General features: G+C 54.2%; 2 protein-coding genes across 2 annotated transcripts; one reads left to right on the top strand and one right to left on the bottom strand.

The window, feature by feature from the left end:
• Nucleotides 1-22: 22 nt before the first annotated feature.
• Nucleotides 23-5,580, top strand: BP01DRAFT_373678 (2-isopropylmalate synthase; the record flags this gene model as incomplete). The annotated part of the gene is made up of 5 exons (XM_025576793.1): nt 23-1,804; nt 1,877-2,539; nt 3,459-3,659; nt 3,765-5,270; nt 5,425-5,580. 5 exons carry the CDS (start codon nt 23-25, stop codon nt 5,578-5,580), a joined length of 4,308 nt encoding a protein of 1,435 aa, XP_025431783.1.
• Nucleotides 5,581-6,855: 1,275 nt separating this feature from the next.
• Nucleotides 6,856-12,774, bottom strand: BP01DRAFT_382424 (putative AMP binding domain protein; the record flags this gene model as incomplete). Its single annotated transcript, XM_025577370.1, has 6 exons — nt 6,856-7,741; nt 7,799-8,402; nt 8,452-8,661; nt 8,718-12,466; nt 12,595-12,617; nt 12,715-12,774. 6 exons carry the CDS (start codon nt 12,772-12,774, stop codon nt 6,856-6,858), a joined length of 5,532 nt encoding a protein of 1,843 aa, XP_025431784.1.
• Between the last annotated feature and the right edge of the window lie 2,033 nt (nt 12,775-14,807).

A 14,807-nucleotide genomic window follows, 5' to 3' on the forward strand; every position in this document is an offset into this window, starting at 1 on the left:
GAAAAAAGAAAAAATAACAGAAATGGCGCCCAAACGAAAGGCCTCCGACGATGACTTTGTCATGACATTATCGGATGAGGAGAATGATACGCTGAATCCCGTTGACGAGGAGGAGAACGGTGCCGAGGATGAATTCGCTACGAAGACCGGTGCTACCACCAGTGGTGGTGCTGCGGCTACGAAAAAGCGCAAGAGAGAAGAGTCGCGCGATTCGAAGAATAAGAAGGTGAAGAAACAGACGGAGGTTAAGAAGGAGGAGAAGAATACGAAGAAGAAGGGGTCGAAGAACGGGGTTCCGGAGCCGGAAGAACTGGAGGAGGACGAGGAGGAGGACGATGAGGACGACGCTGCAGAGGATGACGGGGCGCTGAACCCAGATTTCGAGTTCGATGTCGGGGGTGTTGCGAATGAGATCACCGAGTTTGATGGCTGGGCTCAGGGGGTGCCTGAGGTTGAGGATCCCAGGAGAAAGGGCGGCGATAAGAAGGCGGTGGATATTGATGAGATTATTGAGCGGCGGCAGGCGAAGAAGGAGGCTGCTGCGTTGAAGAAGAAGAAGAAGAAGCAGCAGAAGGAGCAGGAGGAGGAGGAGGATAGTGGGGATGAGTCGGATGGGGGTATGTCTGTGGATTTTGGAGATGATGAGTTGTTGGCGGAGGATGGGTTTGGGATGGGTGCTAATGGGGAGGATGAGAGTGGTGATGAAGGTGATGAAGATGAGGAGGAGGAGGAGGAGGAGGAGGGAGACGAAGGTAGTGAGGGTGAGGAGGACGAGGATGAGGACGCGGCTTCCGACGACGACTCTGTCGCGACGCCTGTTGCGCACCCGGACGATGTGGCCGCCGACGAGGAATCCGATGCCGAGAGCGAGGTCGACGCCGAAGAAGCTGCCAAGCGCAAGGCCTTCTTCGCCCCGGAAGAGAAGACAGACAACACTGCGGTGACTTCGAAGCGCTCCTTCCAGGATTTCAACCTCTCACGACCCATCCTCCGTGGTCTGGCGGCGGTCAACTTCGCCAACCCGACCCCCATCCAGCAGAAGACCATCCCCGTGGCGCTCCTCGGCAAAGACATCGTCGGTAGTGCCGTCACCGGTTCCGGTAAGACGGCGGCCTTCGTCGTCCCCATCCTCGAGCGTCTGCTGTTCCGGCCGCGCAAGGTCCCCACCAGCCGTGTTGCGATTCTGATGCCCACGCGTGAGTTGGCGGTCCAGTGTTACAATGTGGCCACCAAGCTGGCGACCTACACCGACATCACCTTCTGTCAGCTGGTCGGTGGTTTCAGCCTGCGCGAGCAGGAGAATATCCTCAAGAAGCGGCCCGACGTGATCATCGCCACCCCGGGTCGTTTCATCGATCACATGCGCAACTCCCCCAGCTTCACCGTCGATACCCTGGAGATTCTGGTGCTGGATGAAGCCGATCGCATGCTCGAGGACGGTTTCGCCGATGAGCTGAACGAGATCCTGACCACCATTCCCAAGTCCCGCCAGACCATGCTCTTCTCCGCTACGATGACCGACACCGTCGACAAGCTGATCCGCGTCGGGCTCAACCGCCCCGTGCGCCTGATGGTCGATTCGAAGAAAAACACGGCCCTGACGCTGACGCAGGAGTTTGTGCGTCTCCGCCCCGGCCGCGAGGACAAGCGCCTGGGCTACCTGCTGTACCTGTGCAAGGAGATCTACACTGGACGGGTGATTGTCTTCTTCCGCCAAAAGAAGGAGGCTCATCGCGTCCGCATCGTTTTCAGTCTGCTGGGCTTGAAGGCCGCCGAACTGCACGGCAGCATGAGCCAAGAACAGGTATGTCAACCACCTTCTCTCAACCCTACGATTCTACACCACGACTAATGCGGAGTTTTCCCCCTTCTCTAGCGTATCAAAAGTGTGGAGAGCTTCCGTGACGGCAAGGCCGCCTTCCTCCTGGCCACCGACCTGGCGTCCCGTGGTCTGGATATCAAGGGGGTGGAGACGGTCATCAACTACGAGGCGCCGCAGAGCCACGAGATCTACCTTCACCGTGTCGGTCGTACTGCCCGTGCGGGTCGGTCGGGTCGGGCCTGCACAATTGCGGCCGAGCCCGACCGCAAGGTGGTGAAGGCTGCGGTCAAGGCGGGCAAGGCACAAGGCGCCAAGATCGCCAGCCGCGTGATCGATCCTGCGGTTGCGGACTCGTGGGCGGCCAAGGCCGAGGCCCTGGCCGACGAGATCGAGGAGGTCCTCGAGGAAGAGAAGGTGGAGAAACAGCTGGCGCAGGCTGAGATGCAAGTGACCAAGGGAGAGAACCTGATCAAGCACGAGGCGGAGATCAAGTCCCGACCCAAGCGGACGTGGTTCGAGACGGAAAAGGATAAGCGTGCTGCTCGCAAGCTGGGGGCGGAGCTGTTGAACGGGCCCGGGGCGGGGGCGTCCAAGAAGGAGAAGGTGAAGCTGAGCAACAAAGACAAGAAGAAATTGGATGACATGCGGGAACGCAAGGAGGGCAATGCCGGCTGGAAGAAGGGCAAGACCACGCGAGAGACGCAGAAGAACGGGCGAGTTCCTACGGAAAAGAAGGGCAAGAAGGGGAAGAAATAAGGATAGATGGTGATTCTGAGGAGGAGAGCCTATTGAGGGCACTGTATATACCTTTTGTCTGGTTTGTTTTCATTGCAGCTGAATGTGTATCACAAAGACTTTTGGCGATTAATTTGTGTGATCCAGAGTTGTAGACAAGTTGTAGACAGCTTGTAGGCAGCTTGTAAATCTGTAGTAGACAACGGGCAGCGTCGGGTATTCGCGGAGGCGGCGGAGCGGCAGCAGGGAGGAGGGCCTCCGGTCATCGGCCTCCCCCAGACTGGCCGGAGCGGGAGACTCAGAGCTTGCAAGAAGTGGTTGCTAATCACTGCACCCTGATTGAAGGGAATGATGGGAGAGAGGAAAGAAGCATATTGTCATGGAAGAAAGGATCAATTAAACGGTGGCTGCAGCACATAACAATGGCTTCAACGGAAAGATGCATGGGATGATGTCGAGGCCCAAGGCTAAGTGTAAGTACGTAGTAGGTACTCCGTACCTAGTCATTGGAAGTAAATGATCCTATCAGGCCTCGCCCCGCCATCCGCTGTCGGCGCTGGACAAGTAAAAAAAAATAAAAAGTGATGGAGCGTCATTCAAAGGCACCGACTCTCCTTGACTCACTGCCTCGCCCCCGACTTCTACCAGTTCCACATCCTGCTTCTTCTCCCTCGTCTTTCTCCAGTTCTTTAAATCCTCATTTCTCACATTCCACCACTACTTGAGAGAACCGTTCTTTCTCTCTCTCTTCCCCTTTATCCTCCTTCCCCCCATCCATTTCAACCCCATCTTTATCTTATCCTCACAATCCCATCCCCCTCTCGCCCGCGCTCTCTTTCCCACCCTCTTTCCCCGCTGCGGATCCCCTCATCCGCTCTCTCGCCCACCATGCCCATGTAAGCTCCCATTGTCCTCCCTCGGCCTCTCGAGGCATATACTGATGGACTTCTCTCGCAGGCTCAAAGACCCCTCCAAGAAATACAAGCGGTTTCAGCCGCTCAACCTTCCGGACCGCCAATGGCCCAACAAGGTCATCGACACCCCTCCCCGCTGGCTGGCCACGGATTTGAGAGATGGTAACCAGAGTCTGCCCGACCCCATGGTAAGACTTCCTCTTCTCTTCTACTTTTTCTAGCACGCTTGTTCCTTCTCCGGGCGCAATGAGTCGCCACCTGAGCAGACTAGTAACAAGACGTCTTCGTGACAGGATGGGGAACAAAAACTCCGCTTCTTCAAGATGCTCCGCGATATTGGCTACAAGGAAATTGAAGTCTCCTTCCCCTCTGCCTCTCAAACGGACTTCGACTTCACCCGTCGCCTGGTTGAGACTCCTGGCCTGGTCCCCGACGACGTATGGCTCCAGGTCCTGTCCCCGTGCCGGGAGGACCTGATCCGTCGCACGGTCGACTCCCTCAAGGGCGCCAAGAAGGCGATCCTGCACATCTACCTGGCCACGAGCCCGTGTTTCCGCCGCATCGTCTTCAATATGGACAAGGAGAAGAGTTTGGAGATGGCCGTCCGCTGCACCAAGTATGCCCGGTCGATCACCAAGGATGACCCCGCGATGGCCGACACAGAGTGGCACTTCGAGTTCTCGCCGGAGACCTTCTCCGACACCGAGCCCGAGTTCGCCGCCCAGGTCTGCGAGGCCGTCAAGGCCGCCTGGGAGCCCACCGAGAAGGACCCCATCATCTTCAACCTACCCGCGACCGTCGAGATGTCGACCCCCAACGTCTTCGCTGACCAGGTCGAGTTCTTCTGTCGCAACGTCTCCGAGCGCGAAAAGTACGTCGTCTCCGTCCACCCCCATAACGACCGCGGCTGCGCGGTCGCCGCCGCCGAGCTGGCCCAGATGGCTGGCGCACAGCGTGTCGAGGGGACCCTGTTCGGCAACGGCGAGCGCACTGGAAACGTCGATTTGGTCACGCTGGCCCTGAACCTGTACACGCAAGGTGTTTCGCCCAAGGTCGACTTCTCCGACATCAACGCGGTCATCAAGGTCGTTGAGGAGAGCAACAAGATCCCCGTGAACGAGCGCTGGCCTTACGGCGGACAGCTGGTGGTGTGCGCCTTTAGTGGCAGCCACCAAGACGCGATCAAGAAGGGCTTCAAGCTCCGCGAGGAAGCAGGCGCCGGCGACGACATGAAATGGGAGATCCCCTACCTGCCGCTGGACCCGCAGGACATCGGCCGCACTTACGAGGCCGTCATCCGGGTCAACTCGCAGAGCGGCAAGGGTGGCGCCGCCTGGGTCATCCTGCGCAGCCTGGAGCTGGATCTCCCGCGCGCGCTGCAGGTGGAGTTCAGCAAGATCGTGCAGCGGCGCACCGAGGAGGTCAGCCGCGAGCTGCTGCCCAGTGAGGTGACGGGCCTGTTCGAGGAGGCCTACCACCTCAAGTCCAACCCGCGCTTCACCCTGATCGACTACAACATCACCACCGACCGCTCGACCTCGCCCGCGCCCCCGGAGCCCGGCAGGGCGCTCAACACCAAGAACCTCAAGCGTCGCTTCACCGGTATCATCGAGATCGACGGCGTCCAGCACGGCATCACCGGTGTCGGCCCCGGTGCCATCTCCTCGCTGGCCAACGCCCTGGCCACCCTGGGCATTGACCTGGATGTTGTGGACTACAAGGAACACGCCATCGGGCTGGGTCGTGATGTCAAGGCCGCCACCTACATTCAATGTACCGCCGCCGGCAGCAAGGAAACCGTCTGGGGTGTCGGTATCCACCAGGATGTGGTCCAAGCCAGTCTGATCGCTCTTCTAAGCGCCGCCAGCTCTGTAAGCCTCATACCTTCTCCCTCCTCCGGCCCCCCACCACCGCCAAATTCCCAACCCAACTAACCACCATCCCCATGAATAGTTCCTCACCAGCCGCGCCGGCTCCCCCGCTCCCTTCCGTCCTATCCGCTCCAACACCCTCACCGACGAGGACCTCGAAGCCCTCGAGACTCTCGCCGGCAGCGCCAACCCGAAAGTCGACCTGGAAAGTCTGACCAAGCAAGCCGAGAAGCAGTAGCCAGCAGTAGACTAAAAGTGTTTGAAACCTCTCTCCGATTTTTATTTTTTCTCTCAGGGGATGTGTGTGTGTGTGTGTCTGTGTCTGGTTCGGGAGCATTTTTTCTTTTTCTCTTCGAATATAATGAATATGAATGGTTAGCAGGGCGGTTTTTGGGAGAAATATATCCTCTTCATTTTTTTCATTCCCATTTTCGTTTCGGTTTCTTTTCGTTTTCCTGGGGGCCGGGGTATCTGGTAGATTGGTACAGGCAAGATCCGGACAGTGGTTTGCACACGGAGGTACTGGATATTGGGATAATAGATGAATGCACCTCATGATGATGATGTTGTTGATGATGATGATGGGGGGGTGTGTCTGAACCAAATGCATTGGTTGAAGTTAGATTTCGGGAATGGTGATGCCAGAGAACAGAACTATTGCAGAGCCATACTTCCCTAGTATCTTACACACACACACACACACATCCAAGTATGTAGGTACAGGAACATGGCTACCCGTTAGGAAGAGAAGGAAAGCTAGCAATAGTTTGAGATACAAATGACAACACTACTACCACATCACCTGGGGTGGTCTATGGATGGTGCTCGATTTCTGCAACAGTGATCTGTCCTATATAAATAGCAAGCAGAATGGAACCGAGGGAGTGAAATAATGCCTAATGTCAATGTCTTAGTTTCTATCAAACACAACTCTGTTCGAAGTAGGTGATCGAGAGAGTATATAACTAAGAATCAGGAGCAAGCAACAGCCAAAAAAAAATAAAAAAAAATTGCAGTCTTCAAGCTAATATAGGATGATGCATCGTCCTGTGTGCATCGGTGCAGGGACCGGTGCAACGGTCTACTATATCAGGCAGGGGAAAATATAGGCCCATTCGAGCAGAAGGCTAAACAAGAAATGGAAGAAGGGGGTATGCTATGTACAGAACAATGCATGTCGTTCATCATGGGGCAGGGATTTTTAGGTAAGGGAGGGGTAAAGTGGAAGGCAAGCAAACAAAGATACGTGTTCAGAATGAAAACAATAAGCAAGGTAAAAAGAAATAAGTGTATGGAAAGATGGTTGGACAAGTCATTCAGCGGACGAAGGGATTGAAGGAGAAGTCATCGTAACAATAGGCAGGCTATGCAACAGAAGAAGAAATGGGAGGGGCTCATGAGCATAAGCTGAATGAGCTGAATATCAGCCAAAAAAAGAAACATACAGAACCAATTAGGTCAGCAGACGGCTCACAGCCTCGTCCAATTGGGTCTGTAATATGCTCTCACTCAACTACCGCTGCTGATAGGGTGCGCCTCCGGTACCCGGGGCTTCGTCGTTACCAAGTGTGGATTGATACATTAAAGCTTCTTGCGGCCAGTCTCCGGAGCTGCGATCTAGCGTGTCGGATACAGGTCCCTGGTTGTAAGAGTCAGACCGCGCAGGAAAATTACCGCTTGCTGGCTGAGGCTGAGGTCCGGGTCCACCCCGATTGGGAAGAGTCTCGGTCTGTGGACCCCCAGAGACTGCTGGAGTAGAGCCGGCACCTGCTGTGTGGGCAAAGTCTCCGAAATCAAAGCCAAAGTCGGGTTGACCAATGGTCGAGGGAAGCTCGGCGCCTGTGACCGCAGCGGCTCCGTTCGTAGAGGCGGTTGTCGGTCGTGAGGGCTCGGAGATCTGGGGAACAATGGGCATCTCGGACGCAGTGCCCGTAGTAGGGCTGCCAACGCCAGCTTCCTGCAACCCAGACTGCGAATGTATGGATGCCTCAGAATGCTCGACGAGGACCGGAGCTGGTGAGCGTGGCAAGCCTTCGATATCCGGTACCAGAGTAGATCGGCGAGTGCTGTTGCCCATGGTGCTTCCGGGTTTCGAGCTTCGACTCATTCGGTGTTGAGGTGCCGCGAAGGGATTATCGGAGCCTTCCATGTCCCGAATACTGAATTGGGCGATTGTTCGCAGTTTTCGAGTGACCCATGAGGCCAGCACCTTACCGCGCTGCTTCTCCCCGAGACGAGACCTAGGGAAGTCTCCGTGGGAGACAAAGGCAACAATATCGGCAACCACTTGGTGCTCGTTGAGAATGGCATCAACAATAACAGGAACCAGTGATGCTAGATAGGCCTTTCTGGTAACCTCAACCACAACCACGATGAGACCACCCGCTTGGAAAACGGCACTGATGGCGACATTTAGTAAGCGCGCACGCGCTAAGACGAAGGGGATGTTGACTTACCATCCTCCAGTCACAATGTTGCGGTGACACCTTTCCACAGACGACTCAATATCCATCGGGAAGTGATTCAACCCGTTGACCTCAAACGTCTCACCGATACCGCCGAGGACAAAAAGGACTTGCATCTCCACCGGTTGGCCATTAGGGCCGATCGGCCTTGTTACCGTGTGGAGGAAGCCCAGATCTCCCGTCCGCACGTACGCCACGTTCGGATCTCCGTCCACTACCCGTCCGTTGAAGCGTTCCATATCGAAGTCCTGCTTTGAACCATAGAAGGCCTTGGCGCAAGCGTCGGATTGAATCCAGATCTCACCATACTCGCCAACATGGGACAGGGTACATGTCTCTGGGTTCACGATTGCGATTTGAGTGTTGACCGGCACCATACCTGAGTCTTGTAGAACAAGAGCTGTGGGATCAGTATCCGGGTCGACCGGACAGACAAGTCCTCTCCGCAGAGAGCGCAGATCGAGCCATAATTCCACAGGCTCGATGCACATATAAGATCTTGTGACTACCATGGGGTTCAACACGTGGGAGTAGACAATGTTGATGGCGGTGCGGTCGAGGCTGGTAGATGCGAAGTGAAGACGCACTTTCTGATCTATGGTACTGTTAGCAGGTGCAGCACTGATAGCATAGGGGGGACTCACAGATATCGACCCGCGGCCTGCCTTCCGCAGAGATCATTAGGTTCTTCAGCTCCTGCAGCTGGAAACCCTTGCCGGCCATGGCGCTCATTGCATAATCCAACATCTGGGCTGTAGCGTACGTGTCCTTGATTTTGTAACGGGAGAGAGTGACGAAAAGCGTCATGGGGTTCTGAGCGAAGTCGACAGGGGAAACAAGATACGTAGGCGCACCTAAATATGCTGATCAGTTACAGAATCCTCTGTCAATAGCTAAAGCCATGACTTACCGACATAGATCCCCATAAGACAGGTATGAAGGAAGCCGAGGCCTAAAGTGCTACGCACACTTCCCAAGACTGGCCTCATACTGGTCATTTGACATGTCTCTTTCTGAACTTTACACATGCCCATGATGGTATCATGACCGATCTGGACCGATATTCTCCTTTGGTCGGGAGTCCAATAAGTCCAAACCATGGCCGCCTGACTGCTCTGCTTCCAGGTTTCTTTCGCGGTAAAGCCGAGATCTCTGCAGCCATGAGACTGCTTCGGAGGCTTCGTGGTGTTGTAAATGGCCGGGACGCCGATGCGTAAGACTTGCGCAGATTGCTTGATGTGCTGGGAAACAAGCTTCTGCCTTAGGACATGGTCAACGTCAGTGTTGACAATGATCGCCTTCACACGGAAGTCGTTGATAACATGGAGGAAAGCAGGAGCATCTTCGGAAAGGCGGTTCTGATCGATGGGAGCGAGAGGAACCGCAACCGCCCCCAGACATAAGCAGGCATGGACGGCATAAACATACTCCTCCGAGTGCGTGTACATCAAGATCAGATGGTCGCCAGGTCGAACCTTAACTTTGTTTTTCAGATACATGGCAACAGCGGCCACCTTTAGATCGAACTTCTTCCAAGTGATGCCTTTGCCTTCCTTTCCCCGACCATCGATAGAGCAATAAGCGAGCTCCTCGGCTTGTCGAGAGACACGCCATTGAAGAAGATCCACGATGCTAGAGAAATTGTTCAGTGGTGTAGACGTGCGGTCGTCCATGACGACGTCGCGATAGTCTACGCCAGAGTATTGCTTCTCCTGCATAGCAAGCAACTCTTGCCTGGACATCAGCGCGAGTGGAGACCAAATACCGCCAACGGGATCGACTCCGACCGGTAAATTAAGAACTGAGCGCTCAACACCGAACTTGACATGGACGCAGGGCAACGACCCATTGTCAAACTCTTTGCGGCAAAGCATGTTGCCGATCTCGCGTCTACCATTCTTGGTCACACGAGGAAGCGTGTTGGGAGCCGTCAACAAGACACAATAGACTCGCAGATGATGCTCCTGGTAAAGAACTTCCATACATCTTTCCGCTAGAGATTCCAGTAGGACGGAATCCAGCTGCCGTGGCGGACCGCCCGAGGTGGTGGGAGCGGTCGATGCTGCGTATGATTCTAGAACGACTATAGGGAGATGTTCTTCGTTGACAAAAACATCGAACGCCGTGCAGTCGTGAATCTTGGGGATATTCTTCAAGATGCTGACGATAAGGTGCTGAACGAAGAAATACCGGTGCTCAACAATCTCTTGCCCATGTTCCACCCATTCCACCTTCTGTCGAAGTCGATCTTCATAGAGACCCAGAACGAAAATCTTTCCCTCAATCACACAGCCCAAGAGACCCGTTCGGAGGAATTCGGGCTCAACCAAGACAGGCGTGGGGTTCCCCTCTTCAAACTTATATGGTCGTGCGTGGAAGATGGCTTCCGTATGTTTCGGCAAGGCCCAGAAGCCTCCAGAGAGAGACGGCGAATCAACCCAAATCTCGCCAACCACATTAGAAGTGCACAGCAAATTGGTCTCGGGGTCGACCACCGCCACTGTCGCGTCCGGGATGGGATATCCAAACGAACCAACTCGTACAGCATGCGGCATGGTGGGGGCAAACTTCTTCGCTTCCTCGCCCATGGCCAGAACCACGATCTCGTTACTCTTCAGAGCCTCCTTGTCTAGAAGTACTTCAAGCATTGCAGTCTTCCCTTGTTCTTGCGAGGCGGGTGCGGGTGCGGAAGAACCACCACCCAACAGACTGCTACCAAACCCGCTGTTAGTCTCGGTCTTCTCGAATTTTTTCTCTTCTTTTCTAAGCCCTTCTCGCTGACTGGGATCCATCTCATGCGTCAATGGACAGCCCATGCGTTCTTCGCCGCCAAGCCAATCCCGCACACTGATGACCATACCGCCGTGTTCAGGAAGACAAAGCATGGGAGCGACGATTTCCCGGGCCCTTGGGTTCCTCATAGGCCTCAACCACCGGTCGGCCAGGATCTCATGAAATTCGGGGTCGACTGTGAGCGAATCGATCAAGCATAGCTTCACCGATCCGAAATTGGGCTCGGAGTTCTTCTTGTAATGTCGCGTGGCCATAGGGTCTTGCTGGTAATTATATGCTGCAATCTTCAGCCCGGGGTAGTCAGCGGCCATAAGAGTCGCCCTGTATTTTGTAATCAAATGAGCGTAGAGACCAGGCGTCTCCACAGCCCGATCTTCGAGCCAGACGGTGGTGTGGCCACCATACACAGTCAGAAGAACGCCCAAGATCATTCCAATGCCTTGTCTAGGATCCAAGTAGCTTATCAGAGTCTCTCCACGTGGCTTAGATGCGCTCGAAGACGCAGGTACCGTCGAGACAATTGCACCGAGGCAAGCCATTTGATGCATGATCGTTCGGTGACTCATGACAACTCCGCGAAGATCGCCAGTAGGGGCTCTTGAGAATTCGATATACGCCAGATCGGGGACCACAAGAGGTGGAGTGTCGTCTTTCTTCTTGGGGTGGTAGCTGCCGAATTCGTTCGTCTTCCACCATTCCACTCCTCTGGGCCAATTTAGCTTCTGGGTCGTGATATCTCTCTGGAAACTCTTCAGATTATTCTCCGTCGTTAAGGCAAGGTGTGCTTGTGTCGAGGTTAGAATCAGGTTGAGGCTCTGGTAGTCCTCGAGGCTATTGATAGGAACAGCGACGACTCCGGCGATGAAACACCCCATGAGAGCCACTGCGAACTCGATTATCTCGGAGTCGCGGTAGATCAAGGCCACTCGGTCCCCACGATATAGGTTGCTCTTGTCCCGAATGACCTGGGCCACCTTCTCCGCACGACTAGCAAGTTTGTCCCAAGTGATGGAAGCGATCTCTTTTCCTTTCTGGTCTAGAACCCAATAAGCAGGCTGTTTCGCATGCACCCGAGCGCGGTGTCGGAGAACCGCAGGGATGTTATCGAAATTAGACATGGGGGTATTTTTGTCGTGGGGATCATGAACGGCAAATGGGATATCTCGAGGTTCCAACGGCAGCAGGTGGTCGAGTGCCGGCCCATGCGGAAGTTCAGAGGCCGGAATGAACGGCGGTGCCATATTGGCCGTGGGAGAGAATGTTTCTGATTGGGAGTAGCGATGGAAACCGCCACCATAGCTATCCCGATAGTCGTCTTGTTGCTGGCCGGCAAAGTCGGAGAAATATCCCTGCTGCGAGTCGAGCATGGTCGACTGTCGCGTGCCGGGGCCAGACGGCATATCATAGGCTCCGACAGGTTCATCGTACTGCTCGTGAGGAGGTCCGGGATTGAAGGCGTAGTTCTGGCTTAGCAAGGTGGCCGTCCTCGAGTTCTCTTGGAGCGGCGGAGCAGGCTGATTCTTGGGAAGGAAAAGGGAATCGTACGAAGCAGCCGACGGAGCTCTGTCACCAGGCAATAACATGCTCTCTCTTTCATATGAGCCCTGGGTCTCGCCACTTATCCTGCGATCGTAACCGAAGCCACCATTTTGATGAGAACTATCCCGCCCGTTGGACAGAGGCTGCGAGAATCCACTAGGGCTCGAGGAATCGGCGGTAGGGGGTCGGACATTGAGAATAGCCGGAGGCGGATGCGTTGCGCTGGAGATCGATGAGGGAGCATTGCCAGAGGTAGGTGTACTGAGATCCAGTGCGTTATTAGGTCCGAAGAACTGCGAGAGGAGTAATGTGCGCCGTTTCTGATATCTGCGACACGATTAGTTCCATGATGAGGACATATCTACCATGATGCGGAGAAAGGCTCCCACAAGCGGTTCGGATGGAAGTTCTTTCCGCGCCCCCTGCACTCTCTCCGGCACCCACAAGATGCTTACCCTTTTTCGGTGATATCACCCTCCTAGTAGTCAGACGAAGCGAATGCAAGTCAGCGAAAGGGCTGGCAAGATATATAGCACGAATTTAGACAGGCAGACAGCGAAGTAAATCTCTCATACCTCCAATTCCTTGTCGAGGTCGCGCAGAGCGGACTGCAGCTCAGAGTTGTCGTCCGCCATAATCACAGAAGCGCTGAAGAAAGACTAATCGAGGGGCTGTCATTCGAGGGCGCGTACGACTGGGCGGAAGTGAATGACGTTACTCTCATCGCAGGGTTCTCTGGGATGGCAGTAGAAAGGCAGCGGGAGTGGGGAGGGATGAGAAAGAGAAAGAAAAAGGAGAAGTAAATCCCGATGAATCCGCTCTCTTGCGACAGAGAGTAGATTGGTGGATGTGAAGAGACAGAGAGGAGAGGAGAAGAGAGAGAGGGAGGAGGAGGAGGAGGAGGAGGAGGAGGAGGGGGGGGAGATCTTCGGGGGATCTTCTCTCTCACGTTTCCTCGGAGTGTCTTCAGGCTGTTCTCCGCGAGTGTAAGAGGCTAAGAAGACCTGCCAGTGACCCAAGGGCCACAAAAGAGCCACAACGTCACCTGCCAGTCGGAGTCAAGGAGGGCCTGAGAGGCGGGCCTGCCACGCACAATCCACCCTATTCGCACCGCCACACAAGAGGGTCTGGGGACGATGAATTCTTCGGAGTAAATGGAATTGTCTTCGTCTCAAATACAATGCTTTTTTACTGTCTTCTCTTCCTTTCTCGCTCACTCGCATTTGCAAGTCACCGAGAATGACCCCCGTATAACCCCCTGGAAAGCAGAAACAATAAACTATTCTTTGTGTTTCCAAGTGACAGGCACGCTTTCTCGTACCAACCAATCCTTACGTTCCCCGGGGTCGTGCGGGAGGGATTCTGCATGATTTCCCGCATTGAATCCGGTGCGGGATCCCCCTTTCTCAGTCCATCCATCAGCCTCGATCAAGAGAACAGAGTCTGTCCGTCTCGACGAGAAGATGATAGGCTGTAACTCTAGGCATATCCATAGGACTACATAGTCACTTGAATTTCTATAGTCCTCCTGTGTTAGGGAGTCGAGTAGTTGCGATTGCCTTGGCGCCAAGAGTAAACTGGCTGTTGAGAGCATTCACTACCCCATATAATTACAGGATCAATGCTGATGATACAGGACAATCTGCCTCAGTGTAGAAACCCCTCAGACTGTAAGCAGACCGTCACTGCTGCTATCTGACATATACTCTGCACGACTGCCAGCTCCAAATTAGGGTGGATTCAAGATGCTAGTTTCTTCTCCACAAAGGGCTCGATTCATTTGAAGTAAGATCTTCTCGAAGTGGCGTGGGTAAGGAAGAGCATTCGCTAGTCTACTTGATACCGTCGTCAAGGCTATCTTTTGGTTGGTGCAACTACACGGTTAGTCCAGTTTGGCCTAAGCACCTCATTCACCATAGCATCATGATGCCTAACATGGCATCGACTGAGTCACTTTCGGAGGACAGGCAGCTGGGTGACTGAAGCTCTGGTCTTAGTATTGTAAAGCTCATCAGATTGAACGTCGTCAATCGAGAATTTAAGAGTCTCCGAGTAGATAGCATTCTGCGTTCTGAGCCCACTGCAGGGTCAAGCTGGCAGATAACCGACCAACGATTTCGTATGGTTACTTCTGATCATGCCAGGTTATCGTAGGCTCATCAAGAAGAGAAGAAAATCATCCTGCTTGAGGTTGCTCATTGCCTGAAACGAAGACTCGACCCGCGAGACATAAACAGGGGCGTCCTGCTCCAGGAGAAAGGGGAAAAAAAGGCACATGAAAGGCAGTGCAAGCATGGACTTCCATGTGGTAAACGAAGCTGATCACAGATCAAATGAGTACTGACTGCGAATATTGCAGTTTCTTCAGTCAAACTTGAATTGAAAGTGCTAGAGGTGTCATACTGCAAGTGCAGTCTAGATCATCGAGGATGGAGCGTAACCTGCCAGTGGGTTGAAAGCGGAGTCAAGTCGATGTTATCAACTGGGCCATCCAGGGCTAGTCCATATGAAGATTAGCTCATCGGAGACGCTCCGCTAGTGCTGCATCACATGACACAGTCGGTATCATTGGTGGTCCGGGCCTGCCCTAAGCCCACCCACCGCTAAGCGAGTCGCACCTCGAATTTCCGTGGGCTCAGCGACACATTTCAGCCGACCGACTGTATTC

Source organism: Aspergillus saccharolyticus, assembly GCF_003184585.1.
Source record: "Aspergillus saccharolyticus JOP 1030-1 unplaced genomic scaffold BP01scaffold_13, whole genome shotgun sequence".
Classification (NCBI taxonomy): Eukaryota; Fungi; Ascomycota; class Eurotiomycetes; order Eurotiales; family Aspergillaceae; genus Aspergillus; species Aspergillus saccharolyticus.